Here is a 21,786-nt window from a genome sequence, read left to right as displayed (position 1 = left end):
AGCTGGCAGCATGGGCCTGGTGAGGGCAGTTGTCCTGCCACTGCTGCAGGGCCAGACTGCTCTGGGGACACAGCTGGCCCTGCCGCTTGGTGGCCATACCAGGCAGGAACATGGCCCCGTCCCCCTGAGTAGCCGGTTTTTCGAGAGAACCTGAAAATCTGTGTTTTGTGTGATGTCTCTTGATTGTTAAGTGTTGGCAGCTAATCTACATCTTAAGAAAGCATTGTGGTCCAGCCTGAGCGGCGGGGGTGCCCACGGGGCGCCGGGCCTCGGGGTGGGCCCCGGGGCAGCGCAGCTGGACTCCCGGGCTGGGCCCACCAGTGGGTTCACACTGCTGCCTGTGCGGTGATCCCGTAGGGAGGAGAGACCGTGGGCTGCGGTCTCAGTGCTCTGTCCCCAGAGTGGGCCTGGGGTGGCCTGGCCACCGGCCCCTCGGGCACCAGTGCTCTGTGTGCCTGCCGAGTGCAGCGCTCTGGGCCTGGGTTGCCGGGACGGGAATGTCCTTTACCCTCCAGAGATCTTGATCTCTAGAAGCTGCCTCTGAAAGATGGCAGCCCCTCCCTTCACGGCCCCCCCTCCGCCCTCCCCGGGATTCTGAAACTCAGAGGCCCTGGAAGTCGAGTGGCTGTGGGTAGGTCTCTGCATCAGGGCGGTCAGGGCGGCCTGTCCGCAGGGTCCCTGCTCCTGCTTGGTGCATCAGTGGAGACCCCTGCTCCCCAAAGCCCAGGCCTGTGCGGGAGGTGGGTGGGGGAGGCCCCGTGGCGCTGGGGACGCTGACGTCTTGAGAGATGCTGGTGGGAGCTGGCTGGGCCCCACCCCCGGCCTGCTGCCTGCACCCCCGTGGGGCTCGTCTCGTGTGTCTGGAGGACGCGCTGATTTCTAGCAGCTTGCCCTCCAGTGGCCTGTGTGTCGCGGTGCTGAGACTCAAGCCCCGAGCGTGTGCACGTGGCCTCTGGGGGTGGGGGCAGGGTGGTATCCAGTGTCCTGCGTGAGGCTGGCCTGCCACTGGCATCCACTCTGAAGGTTACTCACCCTCAGGAAAGCGCCCGGCCCGGGAAGTGTCACAGGAGAGCACGGCGGGCGCCTACTTGGGCGCTGCCCTTCCCGTGGGTCCCCTCAAGGCCTGACCATCCGTCGCTGGGCCTGGCTGTGGCCCGAGTCCCCCAGCACGTCGTCCGTCTACCTCCGCTCAGCACCCTGCGAGACTCACCTGTGCTGTGCGGTCAGTCCCGTGCCGTGGGGGCGTCCTGTGCTCCAGACACTCTTGACGACGTCCCCTCCTTCTGGGCGGACGTGACGTTGTTTCTGTCTGTGCTGCCGTTTCCAGCGCCCGGCGGGGGGTGGGTCAGCGGTCACCACGCAGCCCTGCTCGTGGACGGTGTTGGGTCCCTGCGGTGCTCCCTGCCCGAGGAGTTGTCGGTGGGGAGCGGAGGGGCTTCAGCCGCCTGCTTCCCGCGTGTCTCAGCTGCCGTGCCCGTGGGGCCCCGTGGGTGCACTGCCCCTGCCCACCCAGGGCGGGGGTTCCCGGAACCTGCGGGTGGCGTCGCACGGTGCCCTGGATGTTGCTGTGTCCTGGGGGACGTGATGTCGCCTCTCTGGCTCCCGAGGGTGGCTGGCTGCGGCGGGCTGAGCCAGCGGGCACAGGGACCTGCTGGTCACCCTGTGGGTCTGACCGCCCCACCTCAGCCCTCACCCCAGGGCCAGTGTTGCACCAGGGCACATGCAGTGGCGGCCAGCGGGGTTGCCCACGGGGGTCTTGCCCCAGGTCCACCTCCCTGTGGGGTCTGGCTGGTCAGGCTTAGGCCCAGCGTCAGCACCGGGGCACCTTTGGGAAGAATGATGTCCTCGGGTGCAGGCCGGCAGTGGCCTTCCTGTGCCCGGTCCCCCGAGTGCCCAGGCTCAGGGCCAGCCTGGTGGGGGTGGCCTCACAGGGCCCAAGGTTACCGCCCACAAAGTGCAGGACCCCTGCCCCCTGGGCAGACAGGGCTCTGCCCTCCAGGACCCATCTGCGGTGGGGAGTGGGAGCCCCTGGCAGCCCAGGAGATGGGTACGGAGGCCGGAATAGGCCAAGGAGCTGTGGAGTGCGCGGGAAGGGCGTTCTGGGGGGGTGGGAACAATAGGGCACAGCTCAGAGGTGCCCTAGCACTGCTGGGGACAGAGCAGTGCTGGAGGGGGTTGGGGGCTTATTCTGTGTGTGGTGGACACATCACTGGTGACCCTGCGGTGGTCATCAGAGGCTGCAGAGCTCAGGCCTGGGGACGGAGCTGGAGGGCAGTGGTGGTTTTGGGAAAGTGGAGGGGCTGCGTCAGCTGCTGGTGCAGAGGGGGTAGAGTGGGTAGGTGGGTCTTGGGTTTGAGGCAGGGACATCTGGCCAGGTGGTCACTGCTGCCTGCTGCGGCATCCGTGGCTGGCCTTGGCGCCACTTGAGTCTCAAGCCGCACTGGCACCCAGGCCGTGTCACTGCCGTGTGATGGAAGGCTGTACGATCGCAGCTGCCTCCTGGCCCAACTTTCTGCAGCCTCCATAAGCAGTGGGACAGATTCCCCAGGACAGCTGTCACCTCCTCCCCCTGGCAGGGCTCAGCCTTGGGGGCCCACCTCCAAGCAGCTCCCGATTAGGCTGGCCTCTCCGCTTTTAGGAGCTGTGAGTTTCTTAATTCTCACAGTTCTGTGAGTGGGGTGTCTGTGGGCAAATGAGGAAACAGGGTCAGGGAGGACCACTGCTTGCGTTGGTTGGTTCCTGCTCTCCTGTCTGCGTGTTGAGGGTTGAGAATAGGAAAGATGAGATTCCTGGGTCCCCGTGCCCCAACCTTACCAGGTGTATCTGGCCCAATTACAACCATCAGGCCTCCTGCAAATCATGTTTTAATTACCTAATTACTGCCAAGAGGAAATTGCTAATTGCTTTTCCAGTATCAAATTCCTCATGGCCTTTCTGAGAACGGACCCAGGAAGGGGCCTGGAACCCGCCCCCAGTCAGAGAAGGGGGGATGCTGTGGTGGCCTGTGAGGGGGTGGGGAGGGGTCTGGGAGCTGGGCCCATCGGGGGGCCTCAGCCCTGTCCGGGAAGGAGGGGGTGGCGGGGGCTCCCGTCCCTGGTAGCCCCTCCCTGGACCACCCTGCCTCCTGGGGGCTGGGAACAGGTTTGGCCGCTGCATCTACAGGAGGAGGGGGTGCCTGTGAAGTCCCAGCACCGTGGTGGCCTGCCGGCCGCTGCCCGTTCTCTGCCTGTTCCCCGACCCAAGGGCCTGTCCTACTCCCCCGCCCCATCCCCGTCCGGAGACCAGGAGTCTTGCTCAGCCAGGGCAGCCCCACTTTGCAGGTAGACACGGGGGCTGCTGTCTTGGGGTGGGCAGGACAGGGAACTTGCCCTTCCCGGAAGGGGCCGAGCCGGGCAGCCCCCTGCCTCCGGGGGCTAGGGCGCGTGCCGGCCTTGGCATGCAGCCTGGACGGCCCAGACATCCTCCCTGGTGCCCACGCCCGCCCTCGGCCCGGAGAATGGACCCTTTGTTGGCTCTGGGCTGGACAGACAGCTGACCTGGCCGGGCCGTCAGCTGCCTGCCCGCAGCCGTTGGCCAGGGCTTCGCGGTGATGGGTATGGGTCAGCCAGCTGGCCCAGCCTAGGGCTGGGGCCTCCAGGGCCAGGGGCCCCCTCCCCTTGGCCCTGGGCAGGGGTTCCTGTGCAGGACTTCCTGTCTGTTGGGCCCTGGGCCCCAGGGTCCTGCTGGCCTGGGGATGCCGAGGTGAACCCATTCCCTGGCCTGTCTGTGGGGTGCGGTGGGCCCGTGGTGGCAGTAGGCGCGCAGCCTGTGGTCAGCGTCTTGCCTGGCCCTGGCTCCCAGAGGCTGCTGGGGCCCAAACCCTTCGTGGGGGCACTGACAGCCCTTGTGCCTCAGCTCAGAATCCAGGGGACCCCCCGCCTTGTACAGAGGGATAGGGACAACCCCGGTGGAGAAGTGAGCAGGGGCCAAGGGTCTGGGTCAGAGCCGGGCTGGGTGGGTTTCTGGGCCTGGTGCAGCCTGGCAGGCGTGCCAGGGCAGCTGAATGGCTCCGCTCAAGCCAGAGGGACCGAGCTGGGTTTGGGGAAGGAGGGCTCTCAGCTGGTAGTGGAGAGTTCTGGTGGTCTTCAGGGGAAGGTTTGCAGAGAACAGCGGTGACAGCTGGAGGTCAGGGAGGACACCAGGGGACGAGGAGTCCGGGGTGGGCCGCCCCAGGTGGGTGGCCCTCGAGTGACAGCTGTGGGCAGGGGTGTGGCGTCAGCACGCGCGCTGCCGGTGGTGTGTGTCCCGCTGTCCTGCCAGCTGCTGGGCCCCGTACCCGCCCTGCACGCCCCTTCTCCCCGGAGCGCCCTCCTGGTGGCCTGCCGCGTCCCTCCTCCCACTTTTGGAGCAGACGCTGCATCCCCAGCTGCAGCGGGCGGTCTGGAGCCCGGGGTTTCTCTGGCAGGTCCTTGTGGGCCTTCGTTTACCTCGGTGCTGCCTGGGCTCTGCAGCCCGAAAACCAGGCTCCGCGGCAGGTGTGTCCCGAGGACTGGCCGGAAGCCCGTCTGTCTCGTGTGCGTGCGGGGCTCCTGCGGAGCCTGGACGGGGCAGCACGGCGCACGGGGTGGGGCGTGTCCACCCACTGGCCTGTGGGCCGTGCCTCCCCGGCCCCCCCTTGCTCCGTGCCCTCCGGAAACGGGGGAGCCTTGCGGGTTTAAGGGCTGGGGCCGCCCAGTGCAGGGCAAGGGGGGGTAGATGGGCGCGTGGCGATGGACAGCTGGACGAGCACACTCCTGCCGCAGCTGCTGGGAGCCGCCTGTCGAGTCGCGGTGCTTGGCAGGCCTGGGGGCGGGGGCGCTCTGGAGACGGGCTGGCCGCCCCCCCACCTTGCCCGGGACTGTGCCTTCCCCTAGGTGCCCGCCTTCCCTGAACTGTCTCCCTTGTCCCCTACGGGGGTGGGGGCACCCCTGATGCGACGTCCATGCCCCAGCCCGCGCCCTCGGCCCTGAGCGGGGAGGGGTCGGGCCCTGGGGGTCTGGGTGGGAGAGCCTGGGGCCCGGCAGTGTCCCAGTTCAGCGCCCCCTGCACGAGGGCCAGGGGTGTGGTGGTCCCAGGAGTCCCAGGGGCCGGCAGTGCCAGGTCTGGGCTCCAGGGGGGCTGCAGCGGGTGGAGGCGCCTGCAGGGAAGAGGTGTAGAGGACCCTGATTTGGCCCATTTGTGTTGAGATGGGTCTGGAGCTCTGGGCCCCCACTGGTGCCCTGCCCTGCCCTCTGGCCGTCCAGCCTGGCCTTGCTGCGCCTCTGTGGCCGGCCCTTGGGTTTCGGGGGTTGCCTCGGGGCCTGGCCCCCCGGGCACCCTCTGCTGGGTCATTTAGTCCCCGGAGTGGCTCTGGTGTGGGGGGAGGCGCCCGTCGCCCGGGGTGTGTGGGGGACCCTGAGGCAGAGGCCCCACAGCGGGGACGCGCCTGAGCAGGGCTTGGGCCCAGGCGGTGCGGGTGCAGAGGCCAGCCTCCCGGCCTCCCGGCCTCCGTGGCCGGGGCCCAGTCAGCTCCCTGTGAGAGCAGGGCAGCAGGCTCTGGGGTTTGGGGGTGCAGGCTGGGGTCCCCTCCAGGCCCTACCCGCGGGGGCTGAGGCTGGGCTGCTGCGCGCCCCCTGCCCCCCTCCTCCCTCTCGGCCCAGTCCTGGTTGCCTCCCCTGCCGGCAGGCGCCGGACTCGGCTCTTCCGGGTCTGGTTTGACTTAAGCCTGCCTGCCCGGCGGGGCGGCAGCTGAGCGGAAGTGGGGGGGTGGCCGCGGGCGCTCAGGAATGCGGCCCTCCCCTCCCCCTTCCCCGTGGCCTCCCCGGCCGGCCGCCCTCTCCCAGCCGCCATGGAGCTGGCCCGAGCTAGGGGTGTTCGCCTGGCCGGTCAGGCCTGCCCTGCCCTGTCCAGTCAGCGTGAGGTGCCAAGGAGGGGCGCTGGGCCAAGGTGGAGGTGGGCCGGCGGCCCCGGGAGCCTGCCTGCGGGCTGAGCCGGCCGCCCCACGTGTCCCGTCTCTGGAAAGCCCCTCGGCTCTCTCGCTGTTAATTAAATACGTTTGTTTGGTAAAAGCAACTAAAAATACTTGCAGCGTCGAGCGCAGCGGGCGAGAGCTGGCTGAGTGAGCCCCAGCGTGTTCGGGACGTAGACAGTGTATTTCCTTATGCGTGCGACGTCCGCCCCCCCTCCCGCCTTCGTGCTGGGGGTGCCCCCTCTCTCGGACCCGGCTCCCACTGCCTCCCACTTGGGAGGTTCCTGGTCTCTCTTCTCGGCTGCACTGGACACCCCTGCGGGCCCGCCGCCCCTCGTGCCCCCTCCCCTCTGCACAAATAGCCCTTCCTCGGCAATGGGGATGCCCAGCCTGGCCCCAGGGAAGGCCGCCCCGGGCTCCTGCCGCCTCTGCCCTGGATGTGGCTGTGCAGCTCGTGACGGGTGGTGGGTGGCGGGCTGTGGTTTTCTCCAGCCCCCAGAGACCCCCACGCCTGGCGAAGGGGCTGGGCCGGGACCAGCCTGCCGGCCACAGTTGGTCCTGCACCGGCTCCTGGGCGTGGCGGGGTGGGGGTGGGGGGCTCGGCCTTATTCTTCAAGGGCTGGGAGGGTGGCTGGGGGGGCTCCCGACCCCACACCTGGGCTGGGAGTGGGCAGCGGCTGGAAGGCACTGGGGCAGCACCACGTGGGTCTCGCTGCCGCAGATCCTGGTGGACCTGGCGAACCCCGGCGGCCGGCCGGCCCTGGCCTACGAGAGCGTGGTGGCCCAAGAGGGCAGCCCCATCCTGCGTGACCTGGTCCTCAGCCCCGACCGCCAGTACCTGTACGCCATGACGGAAAAGCAGGTGGGTGCCCCGGGCAGCTGGGCGGGGCCCTCCCTGTCCAGCCAGCCTCCAGGGTTGCCCCGGCGGGGTCTGGAACTGCCCCCGGTCCCTGGACGACTGCACACCCACGGGAGCAGATGCTCAACGAGAGCGTTTTCAGGGTAGTGATGTTGGGGGTTGGGGTGTCTGTTGGGGCCCCCGAGTTCCCGGGTTCTGGCCCGGCCAGCTCGTCAAGGTCACGTACCATGTTTCTGGTCCAGCCTGCTTGGAGCCGGCCTCTGCCCTTCTGCTCCACCTGGTGACCCCGTGGCAGCCGGAGGGGTGCAGGTGGGGCCGGGCCTCCCTGCCGTCCTGGTGGCTCCCTTCCCCTTTGCCCCTTCCCGCTGTCGGGTTACTTGGTCGCTCTGTGTCTCGGGCCAAGCCGGCGAGGTTGGGGTAAGCGGCGCCCTGCCTGCCTCTGGGCTCAGGATTGGGGCTGGAGTGCCCATGGCTCCCCTGGGAAGCTTGGGGTGCAGCAGAGCGAGAGGGACTGGCCAGAGCTGTCGCCCGCACCGACGCGCTCCCTGGAGACCGGCCCGGCCTGCTTGGCCTGGCTCGGCCGGGTCAGGGTCACCCAGGACTGGCCCTTGGAGAGACGAAGCGGGAGGAAGGCCTGAGACGGGGGCTCCCTGGTGTGTGGGGCGCAGGGACGGGTCCGAGAGGACCTGACGCCGAGGTCCCTCCTGCAGGTGACTCGGGTGCCCGTGGAGAGCTGTGTGCAGTACACGTCGTGTGAGCTGTGCCTGGGGTCACGGGACCCCCACTGCGGCTGGTGTGTCCTGCACAGCACGTGAGTCCGCACAGGCCGTGGGGGTGACAGGGGGCCCGGCGGCCTCACTGGGAGCCTGGGGGCCCGGCTCCCGTGACCCGCCGAGTGACAGGAGCCCAGCTTCCCGGGTCCGGACGGGGTGCAGGGTGGGCCAGGGGCTCCGCTGGCCTCCCGTCCGAGCCCGCCCCACGCCTCTGCCCGCAGCTGCTCCCGCCGGGACGCCTGCGAGCGGGCGGCCGAGCCCCAGCGCTTCGCCGCGGACCTGCTGCAGTGCGTACAGCTGACCGTGCAGCCCCGCAACGTGTCCGTGACCACGTCTCAGGTTCCGGTGAGCGCGGCCGCTGGGGCCGGGACGGGGCGGCGCGGGGGCACAGGGGGATGGGCCGGTCACCCTGTCCCCCTGCCGCCCAGCTCGTGCTGCAGGCCTGGAATGTGCCCGACCTCTCGGCCGGCGTCAACTGCTCCTTCGAGGACTTCACCGAGTCCGAGGGCGTCCTGGAGGATGGCCGGATTCACTGCCGCTCCCCCTCTGCGCGGGAGGTGGCGCCCATCACGCGGGGCCAAGGTGAGGCCAAGTGGGCCGGCCTGGGCAGCGCAGGGGCCTCCTGTCGGGGGTGGACGGTCACAGGGACGGTGGGTGGGCGTCCCGTGGTGACCGCGGAGGGCGTCAGGGGAAGGCACAGCAGGGCTGCGGGGTGGGGGGCGGGGGCGGGGGCGGTGCCCTTGGCCGTTGGGAGGGTCCTCGGCGAGGCCTTTTTCTGCGCGGGGCTCCTGGCTTCGGCGGCCCCAGGGCCCTGGTGACGGAACCTGTGCCGCTGGTACAGGAGACCAGCGGGTGGTTAAGCTCTACCTGAAGTCCAAGGAGACGGGCAAGAAGTTTGCGTCCGTGGACTTCGTCTTCTACAACTGCAGCGTCCACCAGTCGTGAGTGTCTCTGCTCTCCTGCACAGCGTCCCGCGGGGCAGAGCTTGGTCGGGTCGCAGGAGCCAGGACGGGGCCTCGAGGGGGAGGCCTGAGGCCGGGTGGCGGGAGCGGCAGCTGGGGTGTGACGTGTGCTGATTCCCCTCGTGTGGGGAGTGGGCCGCGGGCACCAGAGCAAGGCAGGGAGCTGGGGGCGCTGCTGCATCGTCCAGGCAGGGGACGGCCAGCCGGGGCTCGGGCCCTGGATGCCTGCTGCTCTGGGGCAGGAGGGGTCCGGGTCCCTTCTGGGTCGGGCAGCCCCTGGGGCACGGACAGCCGGGCGTGGGCGCTCTCCCCGGGCCTCTGGCCTTCTGCGAGCACGCCAGCCTCAGAGGAAGAACAGGAGGAGCTGAGGGCCCCCTGCTCGTCCCACGGGGTCCAGAGCACTGGGCCTGCAGGGGGTCCGCCTCGAGCCGAGGGGCTTAATTTTTCAATCGTGTCTTCGTTTGTCGACCGACTTGCAGGCTGATGCCCTCCTGGCTGTTCGTGGGGCGCCCGCCGTGGGCCTGGGTGTTGTCGGCCCCGGGGTCCAGCCTCCCCATGCTGGGCGGGCGGAATCTTTGGGGCAGGGGCTGTGCGCCAGAGGCTTGGAGGGGTCGAGGGTCTCTGTAGAGGCAGGGCGGTGGGTTACGTGGAGCTGCAGGCACGGTGAGGTGAGGCGTGGGCTGTGCGGCCCGTCCAGGCCCTGGAGACACGTTGGAACGAATCAAGCCCTTGCCAGCCGAGCCTGCTTTCTGGTCGGGGAGGTGACGTCTCCCATGGCCGTCCAGCCTGCAGCCGCCACTCACCACCTACGTTTAAATCTTAGCGTATTAGAACAAGGTGGATTTTAAAACGCGCTTCTCAGCCGCACTAATGCGTTTCCAGTGCTGATGGTCACACGTGGCCTGGCGCCGGCTGTACACGTGTGCGTCTCTGAGAGGTTCTGTCGGCCTGTCAGGCAATGGAGGGAGGAGGGAGGGGAGCCCCGGCGGGCAGAAGCAGACCAGCTCCGAGCAGTGAGGAGCAGCCTGTGCAAAGGCCCTGGGGCGGCTCCGTGATCGGCAGCGAGGTGGGGGCCCAGGCTGCGGCCTCACCCCCCGCCCTCTGCCTGCAGCTGCCTGTCCTGCGTCAGCGGCTCCTTCCCTTGCCACTGGTGCAAGTACCGCCACGTGTGCACACACAACGCCGCCGACTGTGCCTTCCTGGAGGGCCGCGTCAACGTGTCCGAGGTAAGGCGTCCTGGGGGCTGGGTTTGGAGGTGGGGAGGAGTTGGGTGCCGCCTGGGGGTGGTGGGGATGCTGGCCGGACGGTATAGGGGGACGCCTTCCGGGGCTGTATCGGCCTGGGGACCTCAGCCAGTGGCGTTGGCTTGGGGACCTCAGACCCAGGGCACGTCCGGGGACCATGAGGGCAGGGACCGTCCTCCCAGTGCGCCAGGAACTAGCTGGGAGCGTGTCTGGCTGGGTCCACGTGGACGGAACTGGCTGGGCGAGGTGCGGGCGGCGGGTCATTCCTGGAGTCGCTTGCAGGGCTGCGTGGTCATCAGTAGCCATCAGGTAGTAGTTGTTTTGGAGCCGAGCGAGGCGCTGACTTCATCGTGAGCAGTGGGGCTGAGCCCCAGGCCGGACTGACCCGGGCCTGCCAGGCAGGGGGTGGGGGCAGGGCTCCCCGCGTCCAGCCTTCAGGTGTGGAGCCAGGGCCTGATGCCAGGCCTTGCCTCTGCGGTGGATACCACATCTGTTGGCTGGATGGGGTAGGAGGGTGTGAGTCCCACCAGCCACGGGGTGCTTGGGGGCTGCATCTGGGCCGCACTTGCCTGGGGCTGGAGGATGCCGCCGGCACGGGGCCCCGTCACAGAACCTGCCCTGGCTGCCCCGCCCCATTCCCTGGGGCTTTGGTTCTTCCACTCCCCGGTGACGATACACAGGACAAGACGGCAGTGGCGGGGGCGGGCCAAGAGCGGGCGGGGACATGCGGTGGGCAGGTGGGCTTCCCAGGTGTGCGGCCTGCTTGAGGAGCTGGCCCAGGGGTCCTGGGGGTGGGGTAGGGGGCGGGGGCAGCAGGAAGCTGGGGGGCTGAGCCAGCTGGGGGTGGCAGCAGAATGGACGTGTGAGGTGGGGGCCTGGTCTTCACTGGCTGTCTCTGAGCTCTCTGCCCATCCAAACTGTTCCAGCGGAGCAGGCCGCCCGGCGGGGCGCTCGGGGAGGGCTGGCATGGGCGTCGGCCGGGACAGGGAGAAGCAGGGGTAGACCCTGCTCGGGAGCTCGCCTGAGCCAGGCGGGGCTGGGGGGCTGGTGGGGGTCAAGGGGGGCTGTCTGGGGATGGACTTCACGGACGGTCCCTCCTCAGCCAATCCCAGGTTGCGTGGGGATGTTCCTAAGGAGTGTGACGTTGCCACAGTCCCCCCATCCCTGGTTCAGGTCTGGTTCTCGGGGCGACCCCTCCCCAGCTCGTGCTCAGGCCGCAGGGCCCCAGTCCCAGCGTTTCCCTGCTTCCCGCCCGGGGTGGGACGGGGTCCCTGTGCTCCCGCGTCTGCCCGGTTGGCTTCGCCTGGGGGGGGCCACCAGAGCATGGTGGGGACGGGGTGGCCCGGCAGGGGTCCCACGTGGAGCAGCCCTGGGAGGTGGCCTGCGCCCAGACCCGGCCTCCCCAGGATCAGGGTCGTGTGCTCCCCCTGGCAGCCTTGCCACCAGGAGGCTCTGGGCCTGAGGCCGGTGCCCCTGCGAGCGGAGTGGAGGTCAGTCTTCCAGACACGTCCCTGATTTGTGTGAGCGGAGGGGTTCTAGGTTAGGGGAACCTAACTTGAGTTATGAAAACGGAGTCGTGGTCCCTCATTCACTCATAGGCCCCGAATTCCTTGGACGGCGGAGCCTGTGCGTCCACGCTGCTTATCAGCTCCCGGCTGCCTCTGGCTCAGCCTGGTCTCAGGCCACTCAAGGAGGTTGGGGCCAGGCCTGATGACGCCCGTGCATGGCTGGGGTCACGAGGTGCCGAGGCCCAGCCACAGGGAGGCTGTGGCCTGATGGGGGCGTGGAGCCTGCACCCCGAGACCCACAGGGGGACAGACAGCGGTGCTGGCCTCCCGGCAGCAGAGCTGGTGTCGGTGGAGAGGGAAGGTGCGAGGTCGAGGGACAGTGGGAGTGGGACCTGGTGGCCAGGACGAGCTGGGGCTGCTGAGGGATGTGGAGGGGCAGCGGGGGCGTCCCTGGGCTGGGGGCTGGCACGGGCGCCCTTTCAGGTGGCCACCGTGCACACCGGCAGCTCCCGCAGGGCTGCAGCCTGAGCCCCAAACGCAGCCCACATGCCGGTCAGTGCCCCGTGAGCAGGTGGCCGTCAGGGCAGCCGCAGACCCGGCGGTCCGTAGTCAGCCTGCCAGCCCTGCCCTGCTAGCTGTGCCCCCCCAGTGCCCCCAGGGGCCCCAGAAACCTCTGCAGAGCCGGCCCGTGGTGCCTCGGGAGCTGCCATGGGGCGTGGGGATTGCAATCTGTTTTCAGTGTCTCTATTTAAAGCACCTTTTGCAGGGTTCCCGCGGGCCGGCTCCTCCACGGTCGTTGCAGCCCTGCTGCAAGGGAAGCCAGGCCGTTGCATCAGTTAGTGTTGCTGAAACGCTGGTCCTGGGGGCCGGGCTGTTTTTCTGCTCGCTCTGGCTATTTTTACCTACTCCCCGGGCCCCCAGCTGAGAACTTGCTCCTGCTTCTGCCTCAGGGGCCTGTCGGCTGCTGCCAGATGGGGCCCCTCTGGTGGGGTCCTAGGACCCTGGGGCAGGGCACTCGGGCCCCTGGGGCAGGCCTGCCCAGGTCACAGTGTGCAGCCCGGAACCCGGGCCCGGCTGGCTGTCATCGACGTCCTCAGTCTGCCGGTGTGTAAAATGGGCGCGGGGCGCTTGTCTTGGAGGAGCTCGGGCTCCTCGCAGCCCGCCCGCCAGCCTCCACCCCGGCTCAGCTGAAGCCTTGTCCCCCAGGACTGCCCGCAGATCCTGCCCTCCACCCAGATCTACGTGCCGGTGGGTGTGGTGAAGCCCATCACCCTGGCTGCCCGGAACCTGCCGCAGCCGCAGTCGGGCCAGCGGGGCTATGAGTGCCTGTTCCACCTCCCGGGGGGCCCGGCCCGCGTCGCCGCCCTGCGCTTCAACAGCTCCAGCCTGCAGTGCCAGAACTCCTCGGTGGGTCCACTCGGCGCGGGCGGGGCCGCCAGGACCCCGAGCGCCGTGTTTCTGCTTTAGCAAAAGGGCTGCGCGTAGTCAGGTCTGCCACGCCCTGTTCGGGGGGCACCTCGGGCTCCCAGGCCATGCCAGGCTCTCAGCTGGGCCCGGGTGAGCAGGCTGCAGGAGCCACGCCAGCATTTGGAGGGAGCGTGTCTCGGACGTGGCTTTGCGTGCCGTCTTGGGGACCTGGGTGAGGGGGCTGGGGTTGAGGGCGTGGGGGCGTGTCCCTGGGGGCCGAGGTCAGGGTGACAGCACCGGCCCCTTGAAGGCGTCCTGTGTCCGGACACAGAAGCCGTGCGGGGTGGCCGGGGCGTTCCCACGACCCAGACGTGCCAACAGGCAGCCCCCTTCGGAGCCTCAGATCTAACTCGTCCCACGGATTAGGAACGGTGGTCTTTGCAGGGCCAGAACCTCCTGGTGGGCGAGGGGAGAGGGCCAGTGGGTGGTCCTGAGGCCGGCTGTGCCTCGCTGCCCCGGCTCGCCCCGTGACTGCCAGCAGGCCTCGGTCTGCCCATCTGTTCAGGAGAGCAGTGGGCTTCCCGGGCTAGCCAAGGCCCTGAGTGGGGAGTGGGTACCTCTGGGCCGTCGGCAAGGCCCCCAGAACCCTGCGGAGGGGCATAAGGTCGGAGGTCAGGGTCCATTGCAGAGGTGGTGGACCCTTGGCCCAGCAGCTCTGTCCTGGCAGGGGGGGCTGGGGTCCAGCGGTCAGCACAGTCTCCCAGCCCAGGCCGGCCACTCGGCCGGGCCCCAGGCTCCCCGAGCCTGCCTGCCTGTCCGGTCCTTCTGCCTCCTCTCGGCTCCGCCCTCCACCTGCGTCTCGCTCTGGCCCCCCTGGCCTGGCTGCCTGCACCCTCTCCTTCCTTCCTGCGCATCCCTGAGGCCAGCTGTCTCTCGGTTTCTCCCCCATCCCCGAGCCTCTGTCACCTCTGTCCCTGCACCCCCGCCCCCCCAGGCCCACATTTATCTTTCTCGCAGCTCTTGTGTGAAGGGAGAAGAGAGCGTCAGGGAGTTTGATAGGATCCAATTACATTCCTGCAGATAAGACGATGATGAATCGCCCTGGGGTGGAGCGCAGGTCTTCAACTGCAGAAAGTGGGACACAGCTGGGCGTCCGGGGAGGGCTGAGTCCCTGAGCCTAGCCCAGCCTGGGGTCGGGGCTGCCAGGGCCCAGGGGACACATGTCTCGCACCTCAGGGCAGTCCCGGAGCGGGGCTCGTTGAGCCCGTTTGGAGACGAAGCCGAGGTTCACAGAGCAACCCTGACATGTGTCCAAGGGGTGCGGGGAGTCCTGGTCTCCTGGCGGGGGCTCACCCTGGAGGCTGTGCCCCCGTAGCTGCTGGAGGTTGGGGGCCGTGGCTGTGCTTGCGCAGAGGGGGACCCGGGTGGGGCAGCAGACGCTCAGCCCCCTCCGCAGGCGGGCAGCGCCGTGGGGAGTCTGCCTCCAGATTGGCCCCCAGACCCCGCCCTGCTGAGCCCGGGCCCCCAGCGGCCGGTCCCGCAGGTGGCCACAAGGGACACACAGGCCCTGAGGAGCGGCCCGGGCTCGGGCCGTGTGGCCTGACGGCTCCTCCTGCCGCCGCAGTACTCCTACGAGGGCAACGACGTCAGTGACCTGCCCGTGAACCTGTCCGTGGTGTGGAACGGCCACTTCGTCGTCGACAACCCGCAGAACATCCAGGGTAAGCTGGGTGGGGCGGCTGGGGGGCGGGGCCGAGGGTGGCCGCTGACGCCCACCCCCTCCCTGCAGCCCACCTGTACAAGTGCCCGGCCCTGCGGGAGAGCTGCGGTCTCTGCCTCAAGGCCGACCCTCGCTTCGAGTGCGGCTGGTGCGTGTCCGAGCGCCGCTGTTCCCTGCGCCCCCACTGCCCCGCGGACTCGCCCGCTGCCTGGATGCACGCCCGCCACGGCAGCAGCCGCTGCGCCGACCCCAAGATCCTCAAGGTGGGCAGGGCTCCCGGGCCTGGGGGGCGTCGGGGGTGCTCCGAACGCCCGGCCCGCGTCCCAGCCTCTGCCTCCGCAGCTGTCCCCTGAGACGGGCCCGCGGCAGGGAGGCACGCGGCTCACCATCACGGGCGAGAACCTGGGGCTGCGCTTTGAGGACGTGCGGTTGGGCGTGCGCGTGGGCAAGGTGCTGTGCAGCCCCGTGGAGAGCGAGTACATCAGCGCTGAGCAGTGAGTGTGGCCGGCGGGGCGGGGGGAGCCGGCGGGGGCCTGGTGCCCACAGCTGCTGAGGCCCCCCCGTGCCCGCAGGATCGTCTGCGAGATCGGGGACGCCAGCGCCGTGCGGGCCCACGATGCCTTGGTGGAGGTGTGCGTGCGGGACTGCTCCCCCCACTACCGCGCCCTGTCGCCCAAGCGCTTCACCTTTGTGGTAAGCCCGCCCGCCTGGCCCTCTGCTCCCGCCGCCACGGGGGCCCTGAGGGCTCTCCTGGGGGGCTGGCCCGGGCCACGGGCAGCCTCAAGTGATGGGCCCCCGCCCCCTCCCCCGTCGCCGCCAGGGCCTGATGCCGGGGCCCCCGTGCGCCGTGGGCCCTGCCTGTGGGCGACGTCTCACACCCAGTGAGCGCAGGCCTGGGCCTGGCTGGAGATGCGGGCGCTTCCCTGGAGCTCCAGCAGGTCCCTTCTCCCCCTAGACGCCGACCTTCTACCGTGTGAGTCCTGCCCGAGGGCCCCTTTCGGGGGGCACCTGGATCGGCATCGAGGGTAGCCACCTGAACGCAGGCAGCGACGTGGCTGTGTCTGTCGGCGGCCGGCCCTGCTCCTTCTCCTGGTACGGGGTGCGGACGGACGGGGACCCCAGGCACAGGCTGCCTTCCCCTTGTGGTGGTTGGTTCAGATGGCTGGTGCCCCCTCCCATCGCCTGGGAAGCTGGAGGGCTGTGGAGAGCTGGGCTAGGGTGATCGCTATGGAAACCTGGAGGCGGAGACGGTTACCATGGAGACAGGCAGGCTACCCCGGAGCGGGAGGGCAGGGTGGTGGGTGGGGCCTGGGTCTGATGGGCGGGCACAGCCGCTCTGCCCTGGGTTTTGGGGGAGTCCCGTGGAACATGAGAAGCGCGTTTAGAAAAATTCTTAAGAGGGAGAAAGGAAAACTTATCAAAAGCCCGGAGCCCTGAAGTGGATAATTTTAGATTAGGGATGATAATGGAGCGGGCCTTTAAATATTTTCTTGTAGTAATTACCTGTTATCAGACTAATTATTGGTGTTTGCAGCCTGCTGTGCGCGGGCCTGGCGGCTGTGGTGAAGGCACTGAGGGGATGGGGCAGGTGCAGGCGGTGACCGGCGGCTGCCCTGGGGGGGGACCCAGCGCCCCCAGCCCCGCCAGCTCGTTTCACCCACTCACAGCCCAGGCCCACGATTAGCCTGTTTTCAGATCAGGGATGATGGGGGCGGCGGGTGCGTGTGTCCTGTGCCTCCCTCCAGCCCTCCCAGGACGTTGAAGCCGTGGGCCCCGCCCGTGGAGGAGCCCCGCCCGTGGAGGGGCCCTGCGGCTGCATCCTGCCCGCCCTCCCCGGGTGACTGATGGGGCCGCTGCAGGGCTGCTCTGAGGCCCGTGAGCCCTTTCCCGCCCGGCAGGCCTGCTCTCTGCACCCGTGGGCCAGGCTCTTGCAAGCTGGGGCGCGGGCAGGCTTGCCGGTTGACGCTGCCAAGGAGGCAGAGCCGGGGGTGGGGGCCACCTGGGCAGCGAGCTGGTGAGGCAGGACCCACCCCCCTCAGCCGGGGAGCCAGCCACGCTGAGCCTAGGACGCCTCCCGCCCACGCAGGGCAGTGTCGGGGGAGAGGGCCAGGCTGCGGCCCAGGTAGGCACAGACAGCACCTGGCCCCTCGCAGGGGCTGACGGGGAAGGGGGCCCCGCCTAGAGACAGGCCCGTTGTGGCCTGTGCCACAGGTAGGCAGACGCAGCGGGCGGGCTGGTGACTAGCGCTCAGCCTGTTGGTGGTGGAGCCTGGGCGCTCGGTGGCGTCGGAGGTGAGCTCCAGCACCTGCGTCCTCAGGAGGAATTCCCGGGAGATCCGATGCCTGACGCCCCCCGGGCAGAGCCCCGGCAGTGCCCCCATCGTCATCAACATCAACCGCGCTCAGCTCACCAATCCCGAGGTCAAATACAACTACACCGAGGACCCCACCATCCTGAGGATTGACCCCGAGTGGAGCATCAACAGGTGGGAGCCCGCCCTGAACCCCCCGACCCCCATCCCAGGTTCCCTGAGCCCCCCGATCCCCTGCCTGCCCACTGAGTTCCCCCCGAACCCCGTCCCTCCCGCCCTGAACCCCACGACCCCCATCCCAGGTTCCCTGAGCCCCCCGATCCCCTGCCTGCCCACTGAGTTCCCCCCGAACCCCGTCCCGCCCGCCCTGAGCCCCACGCCCCTGTCCTGAGCCACCAAAGACCAGCACCAGGTGTGGGGCTCCTGCACCAGGCCCTCCGCTCCCCCTCCTGTGGTCCTGCCGCCAAACGTGGTGCTGAGAGACTAACCCGCTTGCTGTCTTGCAGCGAGCCAGGTGGTGTGTCTGGTATCTCCCATTTGTGCCGGGCCGGGGCAGAGGGCCCCGGAACTTCCACCCCTTATTTCCATCTCCCTCATCTTTTAGCGGAGGGACCCTCCTAACGGTCACGGGCACCAACCTGGCCACCGTCCGCGAACCCCGCATCCGGGCCAAGTACGGAGGCGTCGAGAGGAAGAACGTGAGTCCTCACTGGGCCCTGCCCCCCGCAGCTCCTGCCATCCCGGCTGCACTTGGAGGCCCTGGGAGGGGTGGGGGCCGTGTGCAGGCGTGGCCGCAGCCCCGCAGTGTCACAGCCTGGCTTTGCACGGGTCAGCCAGCCCGGTGTCCCTGTCTTGCGTCCCCAGAGCTGCCTAGTGTACAACGACACCACCATGGTGTGCCGGGCCCCGTCGGTGGACAACCCTGCCCGCAGCCCGCCCGAGCTGGGCGAGCGGCCTGACGAGCTGGGCTTTGTCATGGACGACGTCCGGGCCTTGCTGGTGCTCAACGCCTCGACCTTCCTCTACTACCCGGACCCCGTGCTGGAGCCGCTCAGCCCCACCGGCCTCCTGGAGCTGAAGCCCGGCTCGCCCCTCATCCTCAAGGTGGGCTGCTCGGTGGGGCGGGGCTCGTGTGGGGGCCGGTGCGGGGGGCCGGCGAAGCCCCCGCTCACCCCGTGCTGCCCCGCAGGGCCGCAACCTCCTGCCGCCGGCGCCCGGCAACTCTCGGCTCAACTACACGGTGCTCGTCGGCTCCACGCCCTGCGCCCTCACCGTGTCGGAGACACAGCTGCTCTGCGAGTCGCCCAACCTCACCGGGCAGCACAAGGTCACGGTGCGTCCGCGTGTCCTGGCAGCTCCGGCCTGCTGGGCCCCATGTAGGGCAGCCCCTGCTCCGAGCAAGCCCCAGACTTACCTCCCACCCAGAGGGAGCCCCTCCCTGGTGCCCCTGGCGGGCCCAGCGTCTGCCCTGGGTGCCGGCGCCCCCACCTCGCCGACGGTGCGGGGCGGGGGCGCCCCCTGAGTGGCCTGCACCCCCAGGTCCGGGCCGGCGGCTTCGAGTTCTCGCCGGGGGTGCTGCAGGTGTACTCGGACAGCCTGCTGACGCTGCCCGCCATCGTGGGCATCGGCGGGGGCGGGGGCCTCCTGCTGCTGGTCATCGTGGCTGTGCTCATCGCCTACAAGCGCAAGTCGCGGGACGCCGACCGCACCCTCAAGCGCCTGCAGCTCCAGATGGACAACCTGGAGTCCCGCGTGGCCCTCGAGTGCAAGGAAGGTGGGTGGGAGCCGCGGGGAGGCGTCCAGGGTCGGGGGGGTGCTGGGGGTGCAGAGCTCGCTGAGCTGGGCCTGCGCTGCCTGCCAGCTCCTCTCCCTTTACCACCTTCCCCACGGCCTCGCTGTGCCGGGCTCGGTCCGGGGGTTGGGCAGGGGCCTGACCAGGGGCAATCACAGGGTGTTGCTTGAAGCACAGGCTCTACCCAGAGAGCCCCCTTTGCGTCCCAGCCTGTCCGTGGGACCCCAGGTGGGCACACGACGTTTCTGTGCCTCCGTCTCCTCCTCTGTGGAACGGACGTAGCACCAGGTGCGGGGACGCTGGGCCTGCCCACTCCGGGTGGGGGGCCGTTTCCCCGGGGGTTGTGGGCCCTGCTCGTCCACGTGCTGGCACGGCTGGTTCCCTCCGGCGGCCGGTGGGGGGCACTGAGGCAGGGGCCCTGTCTTCAGCCGCCCTGTGCGCACCCAGACCCGGGGCGCTCGCTCGGGGGTGTGTCTGTCTCGCCCTGGGGTGCACGTGACGCAAACCAGCTCAGGCCGCTTCGGCGGGGTCTGGGGCCCAGCCAGGCCCTCACTCCGTTCTCAGGAACCCCCTTCCTCTGCGGTTCCCCCTCCCTGTGGTGCTAGGACGGCCACAGGGGGCAGGCTCGGCGGCGTCCCCATACCTGGTCACATGCCCCCTTCCCCCAAGCCTGCTCCTCCGGGAGCTCCCGACCGAGAGGTGGACCCCAAGGGCAGATGGGGGCGGCCCAGGGAGTGGGAAGGGCAGGGGCCGCAGGCGGCATTGGAAATCTGAATGGTTGGCCGGCGGGTGGGCGGGAAGGGCCAGGACGGTGGCCTCCAGCTGGAATAGAGCTGTCTCCGGGGACCGATGTGTCCGGGAGACCAGCAGGCCCAAGGCTGGTCCCCGTGGAGCAGATGCTGCCGTAGCCGCCGGTGCTGAGCACTGGGGTCGCGGCTGCTGGGAGGCCAGCGGGTAGGCGCTGAGTGGTGGGTGCCCAGGCCAGGGCCGCGGGGGCCCTGGGGGTTCAGCTCCCATGTGCCCGTGTGGGCTCCAGGCAGCAGCCTGCGCCTGTGCTGGCCTCTGTCGAGCCCGGCTGGCCTTTCTGGCTGGCATGAGATGGGCCTCAGGGCTGGGTGCCCCCAGCCAGCTGGAGGCGGGGGTGCTCCACTTGAGCCCCGGCTCACTTGTGCCTCTGGGAGCCCCGTCAGGGTCCAGGGCTGTCACGAGGAGTGAACAGAGCAGCGCGGGTGGCGCCTGGCGTGTCAGGTGCCGGGGTGGGGGAGGCCGTGAGTGTCCTGCAGGGTCCGCGAGTGAACGCTGGCAGCCCTGGGGCAGACGACAGGCGTCGTCCCGTTTGGGGACTAGGGCAGGGGGCTGGGCGGGGTCGGAAGCCCTGCCTGGGGGGCCTCGTGCCTAACAGGCCTGGCTCTGGGTGGTCACTAATTCCACTGGCCTGGGGTGTCCGGTCTGCCCAGGACCCCGGCCCGTCTTAAGACAAAGGCCCGTGTCCCAGCGCCCCCTCGGTCCCTGGCAGACTGCCCCCCGAGGGGCTCCGGCACGTGTTGGGGGCTTGGGTGGGAGGCAGCGGCCTGGGCCTTCCTGGGACAAGGACAACCGTCTGCCCGTCCTGTCTGGACTGACCTGTGATGCCTGTATCTGGCAGCGTGTGTGCGGGCCCCCAGGGCCGGCCAGGTGGAGGTGACCAGACTCCAGGCAGCAGTGCCGGGGGGGAAGGGCCGGCTCCCGTGAAACCTTCCTGGCATCCCCAGTGCCCCTCTGGCTCCTGACCAGACAGCGCATCCTTGGGCTGCCGCAGGGCTCACACCTCACGGCTCTGGAATGTCCTGAAAGCAGCGGAGCCGCCCTGAGCGAGCGGGCGGGCGGGCGTGTCAGGGGCCCCTGGCCTGAGCTGTGAGGGCTTGCTTGTTGGCGTGCAGGGCTCTGCCCCTTCCCAGCCGGCCTCATCCCCGCTCTTCCCCAGTGGCCAGAGCCAGGGGGCCACAGTTGCTCTGGTCCCTGCTGCCCGATCGGGACGTGGAGGCCCCTTTCAGCCCCATCCCGGCACCGCCTCTGCTCTCGTCTTGGTGAATTCTGCAGCAGTTCAGGGGCGGAGGGCTCAGCCTCTGTGTCAGGACTGGGGAAACCGAGGCACAGGAATTTCCTCAAGCTCACCCAGCTGGCGAGTGGCAGAGCCAGGGGCTGGCCCGACCCTGAGTGTGTGTGGGGGGAGTGGGGGGGTGCTGGGGGGCCCTGAGTGTGTGGGTGGGGAGCTGGGGGGCCCTGAGTGTGTGTGGGGGAGTGGGGGGTGCTGGGGGGCGGGGCAGCTGCCGTGACACCTCGTCTGGCCGCAGCCTTTGCGGAGCTGCAGACGGACATCCACGAGCTGACCAACGACCTGGACGGTGCCGGCATCCCGTTCCTTGACTACCGCACGTACGCCATGCGGGTCCTCTTCCCCGGCATCGAGGACCACCCGGTGCTCAAGGAGATGGAGGTGGGCTGCTGGCTGGGGTTCACCGCTGCCTCTGCCTGCGGGGGCTCCTTGGGTGCTGGGGCCGGGCTTGAGCCTGCCGGGAGGGGGGCCGGGTGTGGGGGGCCTCGCCCCAGCAAACCACTCTTAGCCTGGGCTCCCCAGGGCCCAGCTCTGTTTCGTTGGGCCCCTAGTCTACTGCATACCACCTGCAGCTCCTCCGGCCTGGCTCCTGGGTGGGCCCAGGTGCCGAGCTTCACTTGGCCAGGGGGGCTGCTGCCATGCGGGCGCTCAGCTGGGCTCTGCGCGGCTCATGCGGCCCCCGAGCCTGCCGAGGGGAAGCCGCCTGGCACCCACGTCCTCCCGGGCTCCCCAGTAGCCGGCCAGGCGCCCAGGCCCCCCAGCTCGGAACGGGTAGGGGCTCAGCGAGTCTGCTCTGCTGTGCTCTCCGGGGGTGGGGGTGTGTGTCGCATCCTGCACCCCTCGGATGTTGGGGAGCCAACCCCCTCCCGTGGCTGTGTTGGCGGGACATTCCCTCTCGAGCTGCACCTCAGCGGGCCTTCCTCTCGCGCTGGCTCGGGCCCAGGGCGCCCTGGGCTGCTCATTGCCTGCTTGTTTGCTGGGATGGCTGCCACGCTGGGGGTTCCCCATCCGCCATCGGGTGTCTCTCCCAGCGTTGCCGTCTGCCGTGCTGGTCTGACTGTTCTCTTAGCTGTGAGTGTGTGTTCTACCTGGTACCTGTCACCTGTCTTGCCTGGGCTGGGAGTCTTGTGTCATGCCATGACAAGCCTCG

The 21,786-nt window shown here is 69.3% G+C and overlaps 1 protein-coding gene across 5 annotated transcripts in view; it reads left to right on the top strand.

Moving 5' to 3' along the window:
* Positions 1 to 21,786, top strand: part of PLXNA1 (plexin A1) — a 46,523-nt gene that overhangs the window by 10,588 nt on the left and 14,149 nt on the right. For 3 of the 5 annotated variants that reach the window (XM_036868515.1, XM_036868513.1, XM_036868514.1), the window contains exons 4-21: positions 6,687 to 6,827; positions 7,535 to 7,635; positions 7,819 to 7,942; positions 8,026 to 8,179; positions 8,439 to 8,538; positions 9,671 to 9,785; positions 12,518 to 12,718; positions 14,343 to 14,439; positions 14,508 to 14,701; positions 14,781 to 14,932; positions 15,011 to 15,131; positions 15,394 to 15,530; positions 16,756 to 16,923; positions 17,354 to 17,447; positions 17,587 to 17,853; positions 17,939 to 18,082; positions 18,289 to 18,523; positions 20,875 to 21,017. In XM_036868515.1, coding sequence (XP_036724410.1) covers positions 6,687 to 6,827; positions 7,535 to 7,635; positions 7,819 to 7,942; positions 8,026 to 8,179; positions 8,439 to 8,538; positions 9,671 to 9,785; positions 12,518 to 12,718; positions 14,343 to 14,439; positions 14,508 to 14,701; positions 14,781 to 14,932; positions 15,011 to 15,131; positions 15,394 to 15,530; positions 16,756 to 16,923; positions 17,354 to 17,447; positions 17,587 to 17,853; positions 17,939 to 18,082; positions 18,289 to 18,523; positions 20,875 to 21,017 — 2,688 coding nt within the window. The remainder of the gene's footprint in view (positions 1 to 6,686; positions 6,828 to 7,534; positions 7,636 to 7,818; positions 7,943 to 8,025; positions 8,180 to 8,438; positions 8,539 to 9,670; positions 9,786 to 12,517; positions 12,719 to 14,342; positions 14,440 to 14,507; positions 14,702 to 14,780; positions 14,933 to 15,010; positions 15,132 to 15,393; positions 15,531 to 16,755; positions 16,924 to 17,353; positions 17,448 to 17,586; positions 17,854 to 17,938; positions 18,083 to 18,288; positions 18,524 to 20,874; positions 21,018 to 21,786) is intronic. The other 2 variants (XM_036868516.1, XM_036868518.1) reach the window with 2 other exon arrangements.

This window comes from Balaenoptera musculus, chromosome 11, assembly GCF_009873245.2.
Source record: "Balaenoptera musculus isolate JJ_BM4_2016_0621 chromosome 11, mBalMus1.pri.v3, whole genome shotgun sequence".
NCBI classification, from domain to species: Eukaryota; Metazoa; Chordata; class Mammalia; order Artiodactyla; family Balaenopteridae; genus Balaenoptera; species Balaenoptera musculus.
This window is presented reverse-complemented; position numbering and strand designations above follow the sequence as displayed.